Below are 15,248 nucleotides of genomic sequence, written 5' to 3'. Positions count from 1 at the left end.
TCACCGGCCAACAGGTCTGTATAGACCCTCCCTCTAAAGAATAAGAGGTAGGTAGTCTTACAAGAGACAGTGAGAACAGAGGAGGACAACAGCTAACTTAAGAGCTGCAGTACTGCTGTTTTAACCATTGGTTTTAGTTTATTACACAAAGGGAATTGTTGAACACAGATAAAGCCACATCAAGCAATGGAACAGAGGGCTTAACCCAAATCTCTCCAAAAGCGAGATAAATTAGTTCTATCCATCATGCGTCTGCCCATCTCTATATATGAAAGAACAGCACAAAGACTAAATGCGGTTTGACTAAAGACTAAATCCATCTATTTTAACATGTAAAACAGTGGCTCAGGCAGTTATAAATCATAACGTAGACATATTATTTATAATTAAAAATGAAATAATGTGTCTTTTTATTATTTTTACATCTGAAAACAAAAAAACTTGAACCATGCTAGATAAACAGCTGATAAATTAAAACACTTACTGTTGCATCTTCAATGCCTCCTGTCAACAGCCTGATGTTCAGACCTTCAGCTGTAGATACTATTTGGCAATGCTCTCTGTCTTTAGTGTTTCTAGCTTTTGAGGGCTGGGAATCTGCTGCAGACTGAGCTGATGAATAGGATGGGGATGACATCTCTCCTGACACTTCTTCCAAAGCATCAATGAGAGCCTTGACGGTCTTCTCATCAGTGTCCACGAGATGAATCTCTTTCAAACAGCTGTCGCCTGTGGAATCTTCCAAGGCTTCCTTAATGGATGTTGCGATTGAAAGTGCGCACAACTTTAACGGGAATCCAAAGAGCCCCGAGCTTATTGCAGGGAGTGCAATGGAACGATGATTGTACGTTTCAGCGAGTTTTAGACTTTCCTTAACTACTTTTTTCAAAAGCTCCACACACATTTCTGCTTCATTCTGCTTCCACCTGGGACCAACAGCGTGCACCACCTGTTTGCAAGGGAGTTTCCCAGGCTTTGTAATAACTGCATGCCCAGGTTGCAAACGCCCGTGCTGTCTCACAAAGTGGTCACATTCTGTCTGGAGTTCTGGGCCTGAGGCTGCTAAAAGTGTCCTGGCAAGGCCACCAATGTGCTTTAAGTCTTCGTTTGATGCATTCACTATAACGTCGACGGGATGACTGCACAAGTCACCTCTATAAACTGCCACCAGCACCCCATTTAGCAGGGATTTGGTCCAACAGGTCCCACTTGATTGCTTATAAACGTTACTAACTTTGTCATCTTTTTCACATTCTTCTCCCTCTTCTTGAAGCCTGATCAGACACTTAAATTTTTGCTCCACCCCACCACTATATAAGAATTCAGAGTCTTTGAAAAACTGCCTGGCCCCTGGTTTATCGATTAATACGTTTTTCGAATGCAATGTAGACAGAATTTGTTCGAGCATCGTCACTGCTTTCAGCACCTCCACTTTCGTTCCACTCAGGGAAATGCTCTTGCGTGAAGCCTGCGTGCCAAATTCAATTTTCACGTGTTTTTTTTCTAACTCCAGGCACACACTGGACTTCCGTTCCTTTAAAAACATTACAACTGCCACACACTTCGCTCTGATGATCTTTTGTACTTGGATATTTCTATCTAAAAAATCATGCAGTTGCTGATAGGCTTCTTCAACCTCTCTAAAATAACCAGCAATAACGATCTGATTCTCCATCTCATCAATTATTAGGTTTTCCTTCGAACAGTTGTGTGCTCTGTACAAATGGTTAGTGAGGTCCCGCCATTCTTGCTTTCTGAGGACTGACTGATCCTCCAGCTCAATGCATTTATAGGCCAAATTCCTCACCATTACTTCTTCTGCTTTTTGCAGTGCTTCAGGAGATGCTCCTATCAGCATTAGGACTTCATCATCAAGCTCATAAAAGGCACTAATTTGATTTGACACAAATAAGCTCCGTGAGACGGCTTCATTATCTACGTGCTGTAGGAACTGGCAAATGTACGGATGCATAGGGATTGCTTTCTTTTCCAGGCCGTGCACCTTTTCCAGTATTTCACCTTTGATTTTATAAACATCTTCAGCCACACCAAACAGGCTCAGCTTCTTTGACGAAGGATCATAAGTTATCTTCATGGATGGATACTCCTTATAAACATCTTCAAGTCTAGAAGTGTTTAAAACTGCATACTCTCCTGAGGCAATGGACACCTTTTCTTCAGTAACATTCTTTTCTCTTTCTATCTTTTTAGTGGCCTTTTCTATTAGCAAGCTCATTTCTGGCTCTGTGTCTTTCATAATCTCTTTGCCACCTACTAAGACAACCATCTCCTTGGAAATGTCAGGTATGATCAAGACCTGATCCCTCTTCACACTGTTTCTAATGGCTTCCCACACCTCTGAACTTATTTTATATTCAGCGGTCTTGTACTCTGATATGCTACTTGAAAACTTTGCAGAAACATCTTTATTCCATGTCTTGATCACCTGAGCCATTAATCTTTTGTGGCTGGACAAAGCATTGGAGAAAGACAGCACAATTTGGGGATTTCCACAATTGGGTAGTGGCCATGTTATGTCACAGTTGCAATCTGCCATATTGCGATTTATTTTTTGGATTAGCTTCTGATCCCCCTGCAAAAACTTCCAGATATGAGGGTTCAGAGACATTTTGATTGGTTCTGGTTTTTTTATTGGTGGCCCTTCCTTTCCATATAGAGCTGTGCCCAGTGAGCTGTGGTAAGGATATACTGAAATTGGAACTTGGTTGAGTGAATGCTGCTTTCTTAAGACAGTGTTTACATCTAAAAAGAAAAAGAAAAAATTAATTGTATCCATTTAAGTTTACAGACTTCCTGCTTTTTTTTTTTTTTTTTTTTAATCTGAACCCTTGAATTACTGCATTTCTGTTTATTTGATAGGAGTATCTGCCCGTCTGTTTGTCAAGCACTTTTGCATCACTGAAATGCTACCTTTTTTTCTATGTACCCTGGAGGACTTCATACATTGCAAAATCATAAAAGCCAGGGAAGAAGAGACCTCAAGAGTTTATCTAGTTCATCCACCTGTCCCAAGGCAGGATCAACTCTTCGGAAGCCGTTTCTGTCATATGTCTAACTTGCTCTTAAAACAAACAGCCTTCAGCAATATAGATTCAAGAGCTTACCTGATGCATTCTTCCTGATACCCAACCTAAATCTCTCTTGTGACAATTTAAGCCCATTACGTGTCCTGACCCCAAGTAGAGTGACATCTCCCTTCAGTCTTCTCTTCTCTAGACAAAAACTCAGTTCTTTCAACCTCTCCTCATAGGTCATGGCTTCTAGATATATTTAGACATCACACTGAGGTGTTGGCTTTTTCCCCACAACCATATAACCCTGTTGATTCATGTTCTATTAGATCTTCTCTGACCCCTAGATCTTTCCGTAGAGAGCTTCTTTCTAGCCAGGTGTTCTCATGTTGCATTTTGCAGCTGTGCACTGCATTTGTCCTTGTGGAAATTCACCTCTTCCAAGCCATTTTCCCCATTTCTCAAGATAATTTTTTATTCTAATCCTGCCCTGCAAAGTGCTTGCAACCTGTATCTAAATTTAATAAATGCACTTACCACTTCCATTATACAAGACATCAATGAAAGGATTGAACAGTGCTAGACCCAGGCCAGCCCAATGCAACCCTACTTGCTACATCCTTGAATTTTGAGAGAGAGCCATTAATTCCTACAGTGCTTTAAATATGTCCACTGCTTAACAAGCCAGGATGCTAGCCTGAATTAAGAACAGTAATAAATACTTATTCTTGAAGTAAGCAAATTTAGTGTGTCATTTCTTTCAGAAAAGTAGAAGAAATTCTACTGTCGGGTCCTTTCTGCCTTTTCATTCATATTGTGGCGTCAACTGCTGGCCAATTACCGATTCCATTTACAACAGGTTCAACTGACATAAGTCCCTTAAATGACAGATATGTCAGACGTGACGCATTGTATTCAGCTTTTTCAAGCAAAAATTGATTTATGGGAATGAGATTTTAGGTGGACCTGCACAATTACAATGCAATGTTTCACATGGAATTTTAACACAGAAATTGTTGTGCATTTCAAACAGATGTTGTTCAATTTTTTTTTATTTTTTTTTTTAACTTCTTAGAGCTAAATCTTGCTAGTCTTTCCTTTAGGAGGGAGACAAGATCCTCATTTGGCATAAAACTATGTTGCTAATATATTTTATATGAAGTCCAATGCCAAAGCTAGACAAAAAGCATGACACTCTCTCCTCCTCCTCCTCTCATCTTCATAATTGTGGGGAACTCAGATGCTACAGCAAGGAACGCAGGCTAATTATCTATTGTAGGTGGAATGAAGCAAGAGCCTACATATTATATACATCCAGCTCCCAGCCAGTCTGCTGCCAAACCAGAATGGTTACCCTTTTCACGGAGTAAAGTTGCCATTCTTAAGTACCTATTCTGTTTGCATGTTGCTCTTTACACCTGGAGATGAAACAAAATGTTACACGTTTGTACATTACCCTCGGAGTCACGGAAGGTGACGAGAGCTGCATTATCTTCGGGGAGTTGTTGAACATCAGACACTTGTACACCTCCATTTTTCTTATTTTCAAAATAAATACTTATATAATCAGATGATATATTAGGTGGTAAGTTTTCAATCTTAATCATATTGGTCTCCTCCAGATGACCTGCTTTAATTCTTTGCTGCTTTGCCCTGTGGTTCTCATTGAATGTTTCAACAAATTTCTCAATATCTAGAAACAAAACATGAATGATTATCTGGAGAACTTGTTTTTCACGGATCAGAAAACCAACACAAATGCTATGCAGCAGAGATGGACCAAAATGTTGTATTACATGCCCTTTTTTTCGTATTATTATTCCAGTCTGTCACTTCAGCAGCAACAACAGGGCCAAATAAAGGGTTTGTGCTCATTCAGTTCGTGTGCCCTCGTACACACCCAGTGTTCAACCACAATAGCTTGCTTTGTGCCTATGACACTGGGGATTTCAGGGTAACCTCTTAACAAGAGCTACCCAAGTCTGTTTGGCTTCCAGTCTGGTTTAATCCTAGAAGCCATCAGTTTGGCCTGCCTGAAGTTTTATGCAAAGTTATTCCAACCTACACTGGATTTGGAAAATACAATGTTTTCCACTTGCCTAGAATAGTCTCCCTCCATCAAACAAGTAAAATACCATTAGCTTTCATGGTAAAGAGGAAGGTGAGCAGATTTTACTTGTGTGGCAAATACTGCAGTGTCACAAATGCGTGACAACACCTACCCAGGACTAAAGGAGGAATTGTTGTCAGAGCCAGGAATAAAGAACTAGAGCCATTCTGGACTTTTACCTGGACACTAAGACCTACAGATCATGCTCCCTCTCAAAGCTATTTGCTGACAATGGTCGTGGTTTCCCATGCCACTGCATCTAATTCGTTAATAATAATCACAGCTTTTGCTCAGAACAAGTTCACACTTCTCACTGAAGTGGAATGAGAGACAGCTGGTCATCCGGAATAGTTATAATGTACATTATTATACTATACTGATGAAGGACACGTATAAATGAGAACAAACTACAAAATGGGCTTAAAGAAAAACAAAATGCATAGTGTAGGTTGCCTGCTATATAGTCATAAACTATTGGGGTGTTATATAGATTTGAAGTGACTACCTTCTAGCAAACATTTTATTTGTTTAGGGACAAATACTGTGCCATTAGAGGCCAGATGCAAAGCTACCATCGACTTAAGTGGGGGAAAAAAAAATGGATGTAGCCCTTGGGAAATTATATTTGGTGCAGTATACACCACAAAATAATGGCCCGTAATTTTAATTTACCAAGTGTAAAACATATGCATCACTTGCAATAGTTCACTGCCAACTGCCCAGCACTTCTGTAGCCGAGCCTATAAAATTTAGAGATGGTTATTGTCCCAGCTATGGTCACTATATATACGCTGGGTCCAACTCCTTTCTCCCTCAGACTGACCTAGTGTAGCTTCACTGACTTTAGTGGAGTTACCCTGATTTGCAATGAGGAGAGATCAGGCTACATCTGAAACCTTTGACATAACATCACCTTCTCATTTTCTAGCTAAGCTGGCACATTAGTTGAATGATCCCCCTTTAACATCTCAGATGAAAGACATACATGGCATACATTCCTCCTTACCAATAGTCTTGATAAATGTGATTACAGCAGCATTTATTTCAGGTATTATTTCCACACTGAAGTCGTCATCATCTACTGATAAGCCACTGATATTCTCCACCAGTAGCGTTAACACACATTCTTTTGTGGTCTCCTGTACGTTTTTTAGCACAACCAAGGATGAAGACAGGACTTTTTGAATATCCTCCACTTGGGCTGGTTTCACATAAAGCGCAATTTTCTTTACCGAGTGATTCTTTCGTCGCAAGATGTCTTGAGCATCTAGTTCCCCAGAAATACACATACACATAGAGATCACCATTATATAACTAGTTCTAAGTAACTACAAGTATTAATGTTAAGTAAGCCCCGATATATTTTTAAGGTCTAAGTCGATTTGTACTTTCTTTTGTTATGGAAGAAATGGAAACATTATAAATGCCAGAAGTAGGAATTAGGTTAAAAATTATTCTGTTATCCAGAATAACTTGAACCTGCAGCAGCATATGTTACCAGTTACATTACTAGTGCCAATTAGTCCTCAAGGGTCAAGGGGAGAAAGTCAGCATCCCCACTTAATACACACACCCCAATTTTGAGGGGCTTATTTTGCGGGAAAAGGTACATGCTGTATGTAAGAATATACAGTAGAGAGGGATAGCTGGACAAGGCTAGAAGCTATTACACATCTTTGCAACTAGGTGGTAGGACACCTGATAATAGCCTGTTTGCTATGAACAAATTACTACCCTGGATAAGCGACATACAAACAACACCTATATCAATACAACTTAGACCAGGTGTAGTTTTAATCTCAGATTCTTTCAGAGGTAATTTGAGACAAAATTGAGCAGTTAGGCCAGTATCATGTTCACTCTCTCCCCTCCTCACACCCCCAAACACCTGGTATAAAGGCTGATTATCTCAGTATACAACAAATGGTCCGTCTAGACCCTAATACAGTGCTCTTGAGAAGTATGTGAATGAAAGATCAGCAAGGACTAATCAATTAGCTTAAATTTCTACCAAAATATATTAAATATATTTTTATTTAGGAAACCATTCAGCAAGGCACATATGCAAATATAGTCCCATTAAACTTAAACTAGTTACTTAGGCTAGGATTCTCACAGAAGGATCAGTGAAGCAGGTGTTCATATCCCATGGATACAAATGGGAAATGGGTACCTAACTTTGAAATGCTTTAGCTTCTCAGAGTGCTTTGTTGGACCTGAGCTCTAAGCTCAAATATCACATTGCTGCCGGAAACATTTCTTTCCACTATTATTATAAAATTAACATCTAAAAATCACTATCAGCAAGACTGGAAAAACACATTATTTCTGTCCATTAATGTTATGCATTTGACAGCACTTTGTATAGAGTAAAACTACACCATTTCCACTGAATAGTCAGCCTGTTTCTCTTGCTTGCTAAGGTAACATAGCAGGAAAAAACACTTTAGCCAAAAGAAAAGTATAACCATCAAGCTACAAATAAAGTTAGGGGCCTGTGTAAGACCTGAAGTCACTTAAAATTCATTTTTAACTGGCTAAATAGTTCCCCATGAAAATGCTACTGAAACAGTCAAGCAAACTCTTTCCCTTCGTCTTGCCTGTCAGTTCAGTAGAAGGTCAGATCTATTGTTGCCGCTGATATGACTTTTATTAAACAGTGACCAAACATTTGGTGAACACAACTGCCTGGCTTATAGCTATAGCACCTGGGTTTTCAAACACTCAGACCATAGACTGCTAAGCTTTCAAGGTCGGGTGCACTCAAATCTGGCCTGCCCACACAGTCAAGCAAATCTTATCTAATGAAGTTATTCCTGAGAGCCTTTGTCTTATGCCACATGGAGCTATGCTCACCCCTAACAGCACTCTTTCATCTTGACCTGCTTCCCTGATCACTTCTCTTCTTGTCTCTTAGTTTAAGTTTTCTGGTCTTCTCTGTTGCTTTCCTAACTTCCTCCAGTGGCATTGACATTGGAGGAAGGCAAGTACAGCAGGCTGCGTGGAGCTTCATGAAGCTGAACATTAGCGAGCTCAGTTAAACTTAGGCAGCTGGAAGCTACATGATGGTCAGAAGAGGACAGCAGAATAATCTCTACTTCTCACTTTGACTAAAAGCCAAGAAGAAAAATCTGGAGGTGCCCTTGAATACTACCCTAACAAAATGAGAAAAAAAGTGAGACTTCAATCAAAATGGTGGTTTTTATGTTGCAGGTGAGTATCCTGAAGCCTGGGTTTTCTTTTCCACTGACGGTCTGCAAGTCTCAATAAACCTTGGTTTCTGAATACAGTTCAGTGATTCTGCAGAACAGTTGTGCCACAGATGCCGGCCACAAAGATTTGTACACTTCATCTTAAATCATCCTCTCTGCCCTCAACCCCTTCTCTCACACAGGAGGGTCAAACTATGATTCGGGAGTTTCTGGTTACTCTCAGAAGCTAGGTGTCATAAATGTTCTGGGTTTTCCGGTGTAAGACCTCGGCACTGAGGATAATTGTGAAGTGTCCTCTCAAATGGAACTTAATTAAAGATAATTTAGCCTGAGGGTAGTTTTGCTTGTACTCCTTTCTTCTGAATTTGGTTGAGGTTCTTTATTCTCAGCTAAATAGTTCTACAGTCAATATCTCAGTATAAACCGAACTCTAATCTAATCCAACAAGGAAGCCATCTCAGTCCAGGAATAGCCTTTTTCCATTTTCTGTTGACCCTGGCACCCTACACCACCCTAACTGGAAATATGGCCACCCATATCCAGAACTTTTAGCAAAGCATTTCCTTAGGCAGCTGGCAAAGCTTATCCTGCCCACAGTGCCATGATAGACTTGGTGCAACCAGAATTTTGAAAAATAGCATTAGCGTTTCTCTTTTCTGCAATACCATGGGATTTACTCCCTTTCCCAGCTTCTGGAAAAATGGAATCTGCGCAAGGTAAAAAGCATGGGGTAAAATTTGCACCCAGTCTGCAGCCAAAGCACAATGCAGCCCCCGATCCCAGGTACTGAACTGGAATAAAGCCTGTTGCTCCACTATGCTCCTTCTATAATAGATATCCTGCACTAGATCTTCGTAAGCATGGATATAGCAATTTATCCCAGCATTCCCCACTTGCGCTACTATATTCAGAGCTGGTGTGAAACCTGCAACATCTCCAGTGCAGCACTGTGGGTGATGCACACTGTGTGCATGGGTCTGGGGGTGGGAAAACAGTACTCTGATCACACCTAGTCCTACAGAAACAGTATGGGATTTCCAGGGTATGGTGAGCTTTGCACCAACAGTAGCCTACTTTTGAGAACCACCACAATATCGTACCTTCTTCCTTTTCAAAGGTGATGAAAATTTGTTGCTCGTCTCTGACATAGGACTTGATGGGTCCTCCACCTGACCGCTTTTTATTTTCAAAGTACATTTCTAAGAGATCATCTTCAATGTCCTCCCCAGTGGCAGTTGTGACGACCACAGCGAATTCCTTAGAGGACGTCATCTCTCCTCCAAATTTCCCTGAAGGATCTGAAAAAAAATCAAAGATGGGAAGTCCAATAAAAAATTTAAATAACCAGAGTTAGGTGCTCCCCTCTCCTTCTAAGAAGTTTATACTAAGTTCACCAGCAAAAAAACAAGGGGAGAAGAAAAATAAGGAATAGAGATTTGTTCCTAAAATGACATCTCAGTTTTATTTAAAAGAGTTTTTGGGGGGGTTTTTTTAGGGTTTTTTTTTTTAAAAAGAAAGGAAAATTCAATTGTACTGGCATGGGAAGATTTGGGAACAATAGTACGAGAAACAAGGTCTCGGTTTCTGTACACAACTGGGACTGCAGAGGCAGGGACTTTTCACAAGGCCTAGTCAGTTTGACTCAGCCTTGACAAAGGGGAACCACTGGTCGGGCTTTGATTTCATTTGCCCTTGTTTCCCATCATTATCACCAGCACAGTTCCAACAGTGGGCACACTGGTGGGACCTCTCAGGCAGATGGGCTGCTGGCAGTTAATTGGGTTTTATCACTGTGACATCTAGCCCAATTTTGAGTGGCACAGGATGGAGTCCTGAAAATGCATACATTTTATTGCCATTTTCCAGTTGGTCTAATAAAAGGTATCATTTTGGAACCAAGAGGTCTAGTGTTTTGTATGTCTTTTTGTCTCAGACCAACACGGCTACCAAGTACACCCCTACAATATTACTAACACTGGTAGTGCTGCCTAGGCAGTAGCACTAAGTGGTATCTGTGCAGTGTGGCCAAACTTGGCCATTTACAAAGAGCCAAGCTCAAGCTGCATAAATCTGCCTAAAACGAAGGCCCCAGAGCCTGTTTCCAAGTGACTGCAAAGTGCACCCTTTATAGATAGTACAACTAGCCTGGTCAGCAAAGTAAAGGAAACAATCAACACATCCGGATAAACCAATAAACCAAATTAAACAAAGCACAAGGCCTGGATAGTGACATTATAGAAGAACACCTTAAAACAGATATTCAAAATATAGTATAGCATAGCTCTAGCTTAAAAATGTTAACAGTAGTGGTTACTGTACCCACATGTGCCAAATACAGTTTTGTAAGAAGAGGTGTGTGTTCATGTTTGTTGGGAAGTTGTAGGCAGGCAAGGTTCTTTGGATAGATGCGATATATTTTATTAGGCCAAATAAGTTGCCTAACCCTCCCTTCCAGAACTGGAACTTTCACAAGGATGCAAATCCCTACTAATTGACACCTTCCTAGTCCATAAAAGAACTGGCCCGATTCAGTTTGGGTCCAAAAGTTTCAGCAAAACGGAAACTATCAATAAAGCCAACCAGAGAATATTTATTAGACTATCAAAACGAGCTGTCTATAAATATAGGGTGTAGATTTGAGAGGAATTTGAAGAACTTGGCATATAAGAGAAGACTTGCTACCATTCTTCATGCCATCCTCTACGCCCTTCTTGAGAATCTCCAGTTGATATAGGTAAGAATCCATGTTGCATCACCATTCATAGCCAGATAGACTTTAGGATAAGTCTATTTTTGTGTTTTGGGGTACAACTAATACATGGTCATGTTGTAGATCCATTTCTTGCTTCTTTTATCAATAGCCAACCTACTAGATCACCTGTAATACAGGTAGCAATAGAGAAAGCTTAACTACAAAAAGGTAAGCTAGCACATAGGCTTGTTGAATTTGAGACTGCCTGCAGTTAACAAGTTGCAAATATACCTGGCTTCTGCTCTTGCTCTACGCACACAGAATTCCCATCAGCACTAGGGGCTGGAACAAATGCTTCGGATTCATGAACTGGAAGGAAAAACAAAACAAAACAAAAAACACGAAATATTGTTGCTTACTGCAGGTAAAAACCCCCCACTATTTTTACAGCTACAAATTCATCTAGCTTGATTGTGTTACCTTTGACAACACGTACCTTTAAAAAAAAAAAAAATTCATACTTTGTAGTATGTATTTATTTCAACCCAGGCATGGTATCATTCAAACATGTTGAACAAGCTTAAAGATTAAGAGGCATTATATTAAAAATAAGCTAGAACACAGAAAACCATTAGAATGTGTCCATCTGTAATTTTTCCTGAAACATAGATCAGCCTTCCCAATGCATTACAGCACTTTGAAGTGAACACTTGCTTCTAGAAAAGAAACTGTTGAACAACAGATCTCAGAGACAAGCTTCCTCCGGTAAGAAGCAACTTTGAGGCTTATGCCCCTAATGTGCTTGATTAATGCTTAGTACAGTGTGGTCCTGATTCTGCCCAAGAACTTCAACTGGTACTGCAGCAAGAATACTTGTAATAGTAATTTAAGACAAAGTCAACGACTAAGGCTATCAGACTGCGCTGGTCTAACCACCTATTTTCTCACGTGAAGAGCCTTTATTGCACAAATAAGGAGTTCTCAAGCAGGATAATGCAGTGCTAGGCTATGGTCAACTAATAGGAAAGGAGAACCTTAGTTTTGTTTGAACTAAAAGCCCTGTACCAAGAGTCATAGCAAAAAAAAAAAAAAAAAAAAAAAAAAAAAAAAAAATGTTTTTTTCACTCAATTACCAGGTTTGATTAAAGCAATTTGTGTTATCAATTAAGCATGAGTTTTCTGGAGTTCAATAATAATTAAGGAAAATGTGGTGGGGACTTCAGTCCTTTTCTGGACAAGGACTTTATGGATGTGTTGATGCAAAGCACTGCATGTTGTGCCGAGATGCGTTAGCTCTGGCTGTGCTATATCTGGAGCCAGCAGCATAGCCATATTAATGATGCACTGGCCTCAGTTTCTTAAGTCTTCCTTAAAGTAGTCTGGACACAGTGCTACACTAACACAGGTCTGCTGCTTCCAGTTCCAGAACTAGCACAGACAAAGCTAGCTTGAGTATCTCTGAAGTGTTGCCTTGAATACCCACTTTGAACGCCTTCAAGAGAAATTTGGATGTTTATCTTGCTGGGATCCTATGACCCCAGCTGACTTCCTGCCCCTGGGCAGGGGGCTGGACTCGATGATCTTCTGAGGTCCCTTCCAGCCCTCATGTCTATGAAATCTATGAATGAAAATAGCCAGACCCAGAGATGTTGCACCCGGACAGCAGCTTGCAACATGAAATAACTACTCAGCAGTCAGATCCAGAATATTCCTCACTTAAGTTGACTGCTGTTCTGGATAACCCTATGCCACCAGAATCCAAATCCAGGTGTGAAAAATAGGTCTCTACAAAAGGCTCTTTCACATTTCCAATTTTCTCATCAACTTAATAGCTGCTAGACTGGGACAAGAACCAAGAGACAGTGGAGAAATTTATCTTGCTTACTATGAGTTGTAATCTTTGAGACCCATAGGTCAGCCCTTCACATAGCACAGCAGCTTTATTGCACAAACCAGCACCTAGATTTTATTTTATAAAAACAAATCTGATGTATTTAATGTGGTTCATGGTTTCAAACAAAAAATTACCTGGCTCTTGGAATGTGCTGGCTGGCTCCGGCACTGGCTCCTGAAACCAGAACAATTAACCCATTAAAAATACCATATTTACTCAATTCCAAGATGAGGTATTTTCCCCATTTAACAAGCATAAGCTGGTGGAAGGCAGAAAAATGCTCTCTGCCCGTGGCCTCAGCTCCTCCCCACCTGCCCACTGCAGCCTCAACTTCTCTCCACCTCCTTTTTCCACCCTGCCACCCTCTTGTGTCTCCTCACCCTGCAAACTGTCCCCCGCAGTGGTGCGGGGGCAGATAAGCAGCAGAGGGCAAGGTGTGGGGGGGCAAGCATCAGGGGTCAAGCCCCACTGCCTGCCCCCTCATCTCCTGCCTTCCACTGCTTGCCCTCCCTGCTACTGCTTTCCCTACTGCAGCAGCAAGGGGAATGAATTTAAGACAGCCCTCCAATAATTAAATGTTATACATGGAAAATTATAGCACATTTATACATTTTCCATGTATAGGCTCTAATTATTGGGGATCATCACAAATTCAGGGTCATCTTGGACTCGAGTAAATACAGTATCACCTGCTACCGTTTCAAAAGCTCTGGAATCTGGCCTGGGCGAGGAGGGCATGCCATAACTACTTACCTGCTGCGGGATCGGCTCTTCCTGAGACTCTTCCTTCTGGGTTGTGCTCGTTGTTTCCAGCGGCCTGACCACCAGCTGCAACTTCCCCGTCTCTGCGCATTCGATCTCATGGTTCTTTTGGTTAAGGACTCGCTGCCTCACTAAAATACAAAGAAGAGAACTATGATAGTCATGGTTAAAACAGGCATTAGTTTACATGTCTACACAGCCTCAAACGGGCCACATACCTTTTCCCACTGAACACTTAAGAAACCACAAAATTTTCACAATGAAAAAAAAACCGCCAACAATAAAAGAAACAAACCTTAAAAAGAGATCCAAATTAAAAAAAAAAAATTCATAAATTGAATTCAATCGTACCAGTCCTTACCTCCCATTTCTCTTTCTTGTTTGCATACTGTCTAGTTAGAGCTTCATCATCATGCTCTCTCTGATGGTGGCAAGGTCCCTCCCCCTGACATCTCAGTGGCATCTAGGAGCACTTTTACACATGCTCTAGGGGTGGGAGGGGTGACGCTTTAATTAGACAGGCTCTGAGAGCCGCTCTAATTAAAGCGCAGCCACGTTTCCTGTATCAGCGTCCCTGCGCTTAAAAATGGCAGTAGGGACACTTGAACGAGCTTTAGTTCAAGCATCCCCGCTGCCATTTTTAAGCGCAGGGACACTGTTACGAGATGCAGGAGGCTGCTGGAGCGCAGCAACCGCAGGAACTCCAGTGCATCGAAGCAGCCTCCCCAAATGCCCTAGCAGTCTGCTGCTGTTAGTATGTATTAAATTTTTATAGCACCAATCCAGCCCTACATAAAGAGCTGAATGGAACAGGAAGAGAGTTTGGTCCCCTGAGCTCATAGGTGGTCCAGAAACTGTTAATCTGGAGTTATCTACAGTGCCTTTATAGCAGGGGCGGGCAATTATTTTGGGCGGAGGCCCGCTTACTGGGTTTTGGCAAGCCATCGAGGGCCACATGCCAGGCAGCCAGGGGCAGATATATATTAATCAGTTGTTTGTTTTTTTTAGGGGCTCCGCAGGCCGGAGAGAATGGCCTGGCAGGCCACATCCAGCCCCACGGGCCGCATTTTGCCCAACCCTGCTTTATACAGCCCACTAGGTCCCCCCCTCCGTCTCCCAACGCAGTCCCTGCTAAAGGCTGCTCCAGGGCTCTGAAGGGTCGATGAAGATGCATATGAGGAGTTACTCAACAGCAGCTTCTAGCTGGATATTTCAACTTATGCAGCTGTAGAAATTGGGAAGCACCAAGGAAAAATATAAAAAGCTGTTGTTCATATCAGAAAGAGACCAGCAACATTAGACTATCTTCACCTTGGCTACTGTCCCAACACTGGAGTAGGTAAAAGCATGAAACACTGGAGCCTGGGAATGTAACCTATTGCAATGTGTTTCAGCAGAACCCAGCACCATGGGGCCCCTGTACACTTCATTTACCTGGGCACTACCAAAATTGGGACTGGGACATAAGGTGGATACGATCAGTCCTTCGGAGGGCACTCCATCATAGAGAACTTCTATGAAGCACTGACACCTCCATATCATCCTA

At 41.4% G+C, this 15,248-nt stretch overlaps 1 protein-coding gene across 2 annotated transcripts in view; it reads right to left on the bottom strand.

Annotated features, from left to right (window-relative positions):
* The window catches only part of LOC132243191 (protein mono-ADP-ribosyltransferase PARP14-like), a 43,652-nt gene that overhangs the window by 19,881 nt on the left and 8,523 nt on the right, over positions 1-15,248 (bottom strand). For both annotated transcript variants that reach the window (XM_059727445.1, XM_006265883.4), the window contains exons 2-8: positions 13,694-13,833; positions 13,075-13,114; positions 11,338-11,415; positions 9,455-9,652; positions 6,149-6,409; positions 4,489-4,725; positions 485-2,763 (exon numbers count right to left, since the gene is read on the bottom strand). In XM_059727445.1, the coding sequence (XP_059583428.1) occupies positions 485-2,763; positions 4,489-4,725; positions 6,149-6,409; positions 9,455-9,652; positions 11,338-11,415; positions 13,075-13,114; positions 13,694-13,833 (3,233 nt within the window). The remainder of the gene's footprint in view (positions 1-484; positions 2,764-4,488; positions 4,726-6,148; positions 6,410-9,454; positions 9,653-11,337; positions 11,416-13,074; positions 13,115-13,693; positions 13,834-15,248) is intronic.

Source organism: Alligator mississippiensis, chromosome 4 (genome assembly GCF_030867095.1).
Source record: "Alligator mississippiensis isolate rAllMis1 chromosome 4, rAllMis1, whole genome shotgun sequence".
Classification (NCBI taxonomy): domain Eukaryota; kingdom Metazoa; phylum Chordata; order Crocodylia; family Alligatoridae; genus Alligator; species Alligator mississippiensis.
Note: the sequence above shows the minus strand (reverse complement) of the source record. Positions and strands in the feature narration are given on the sequence as shown.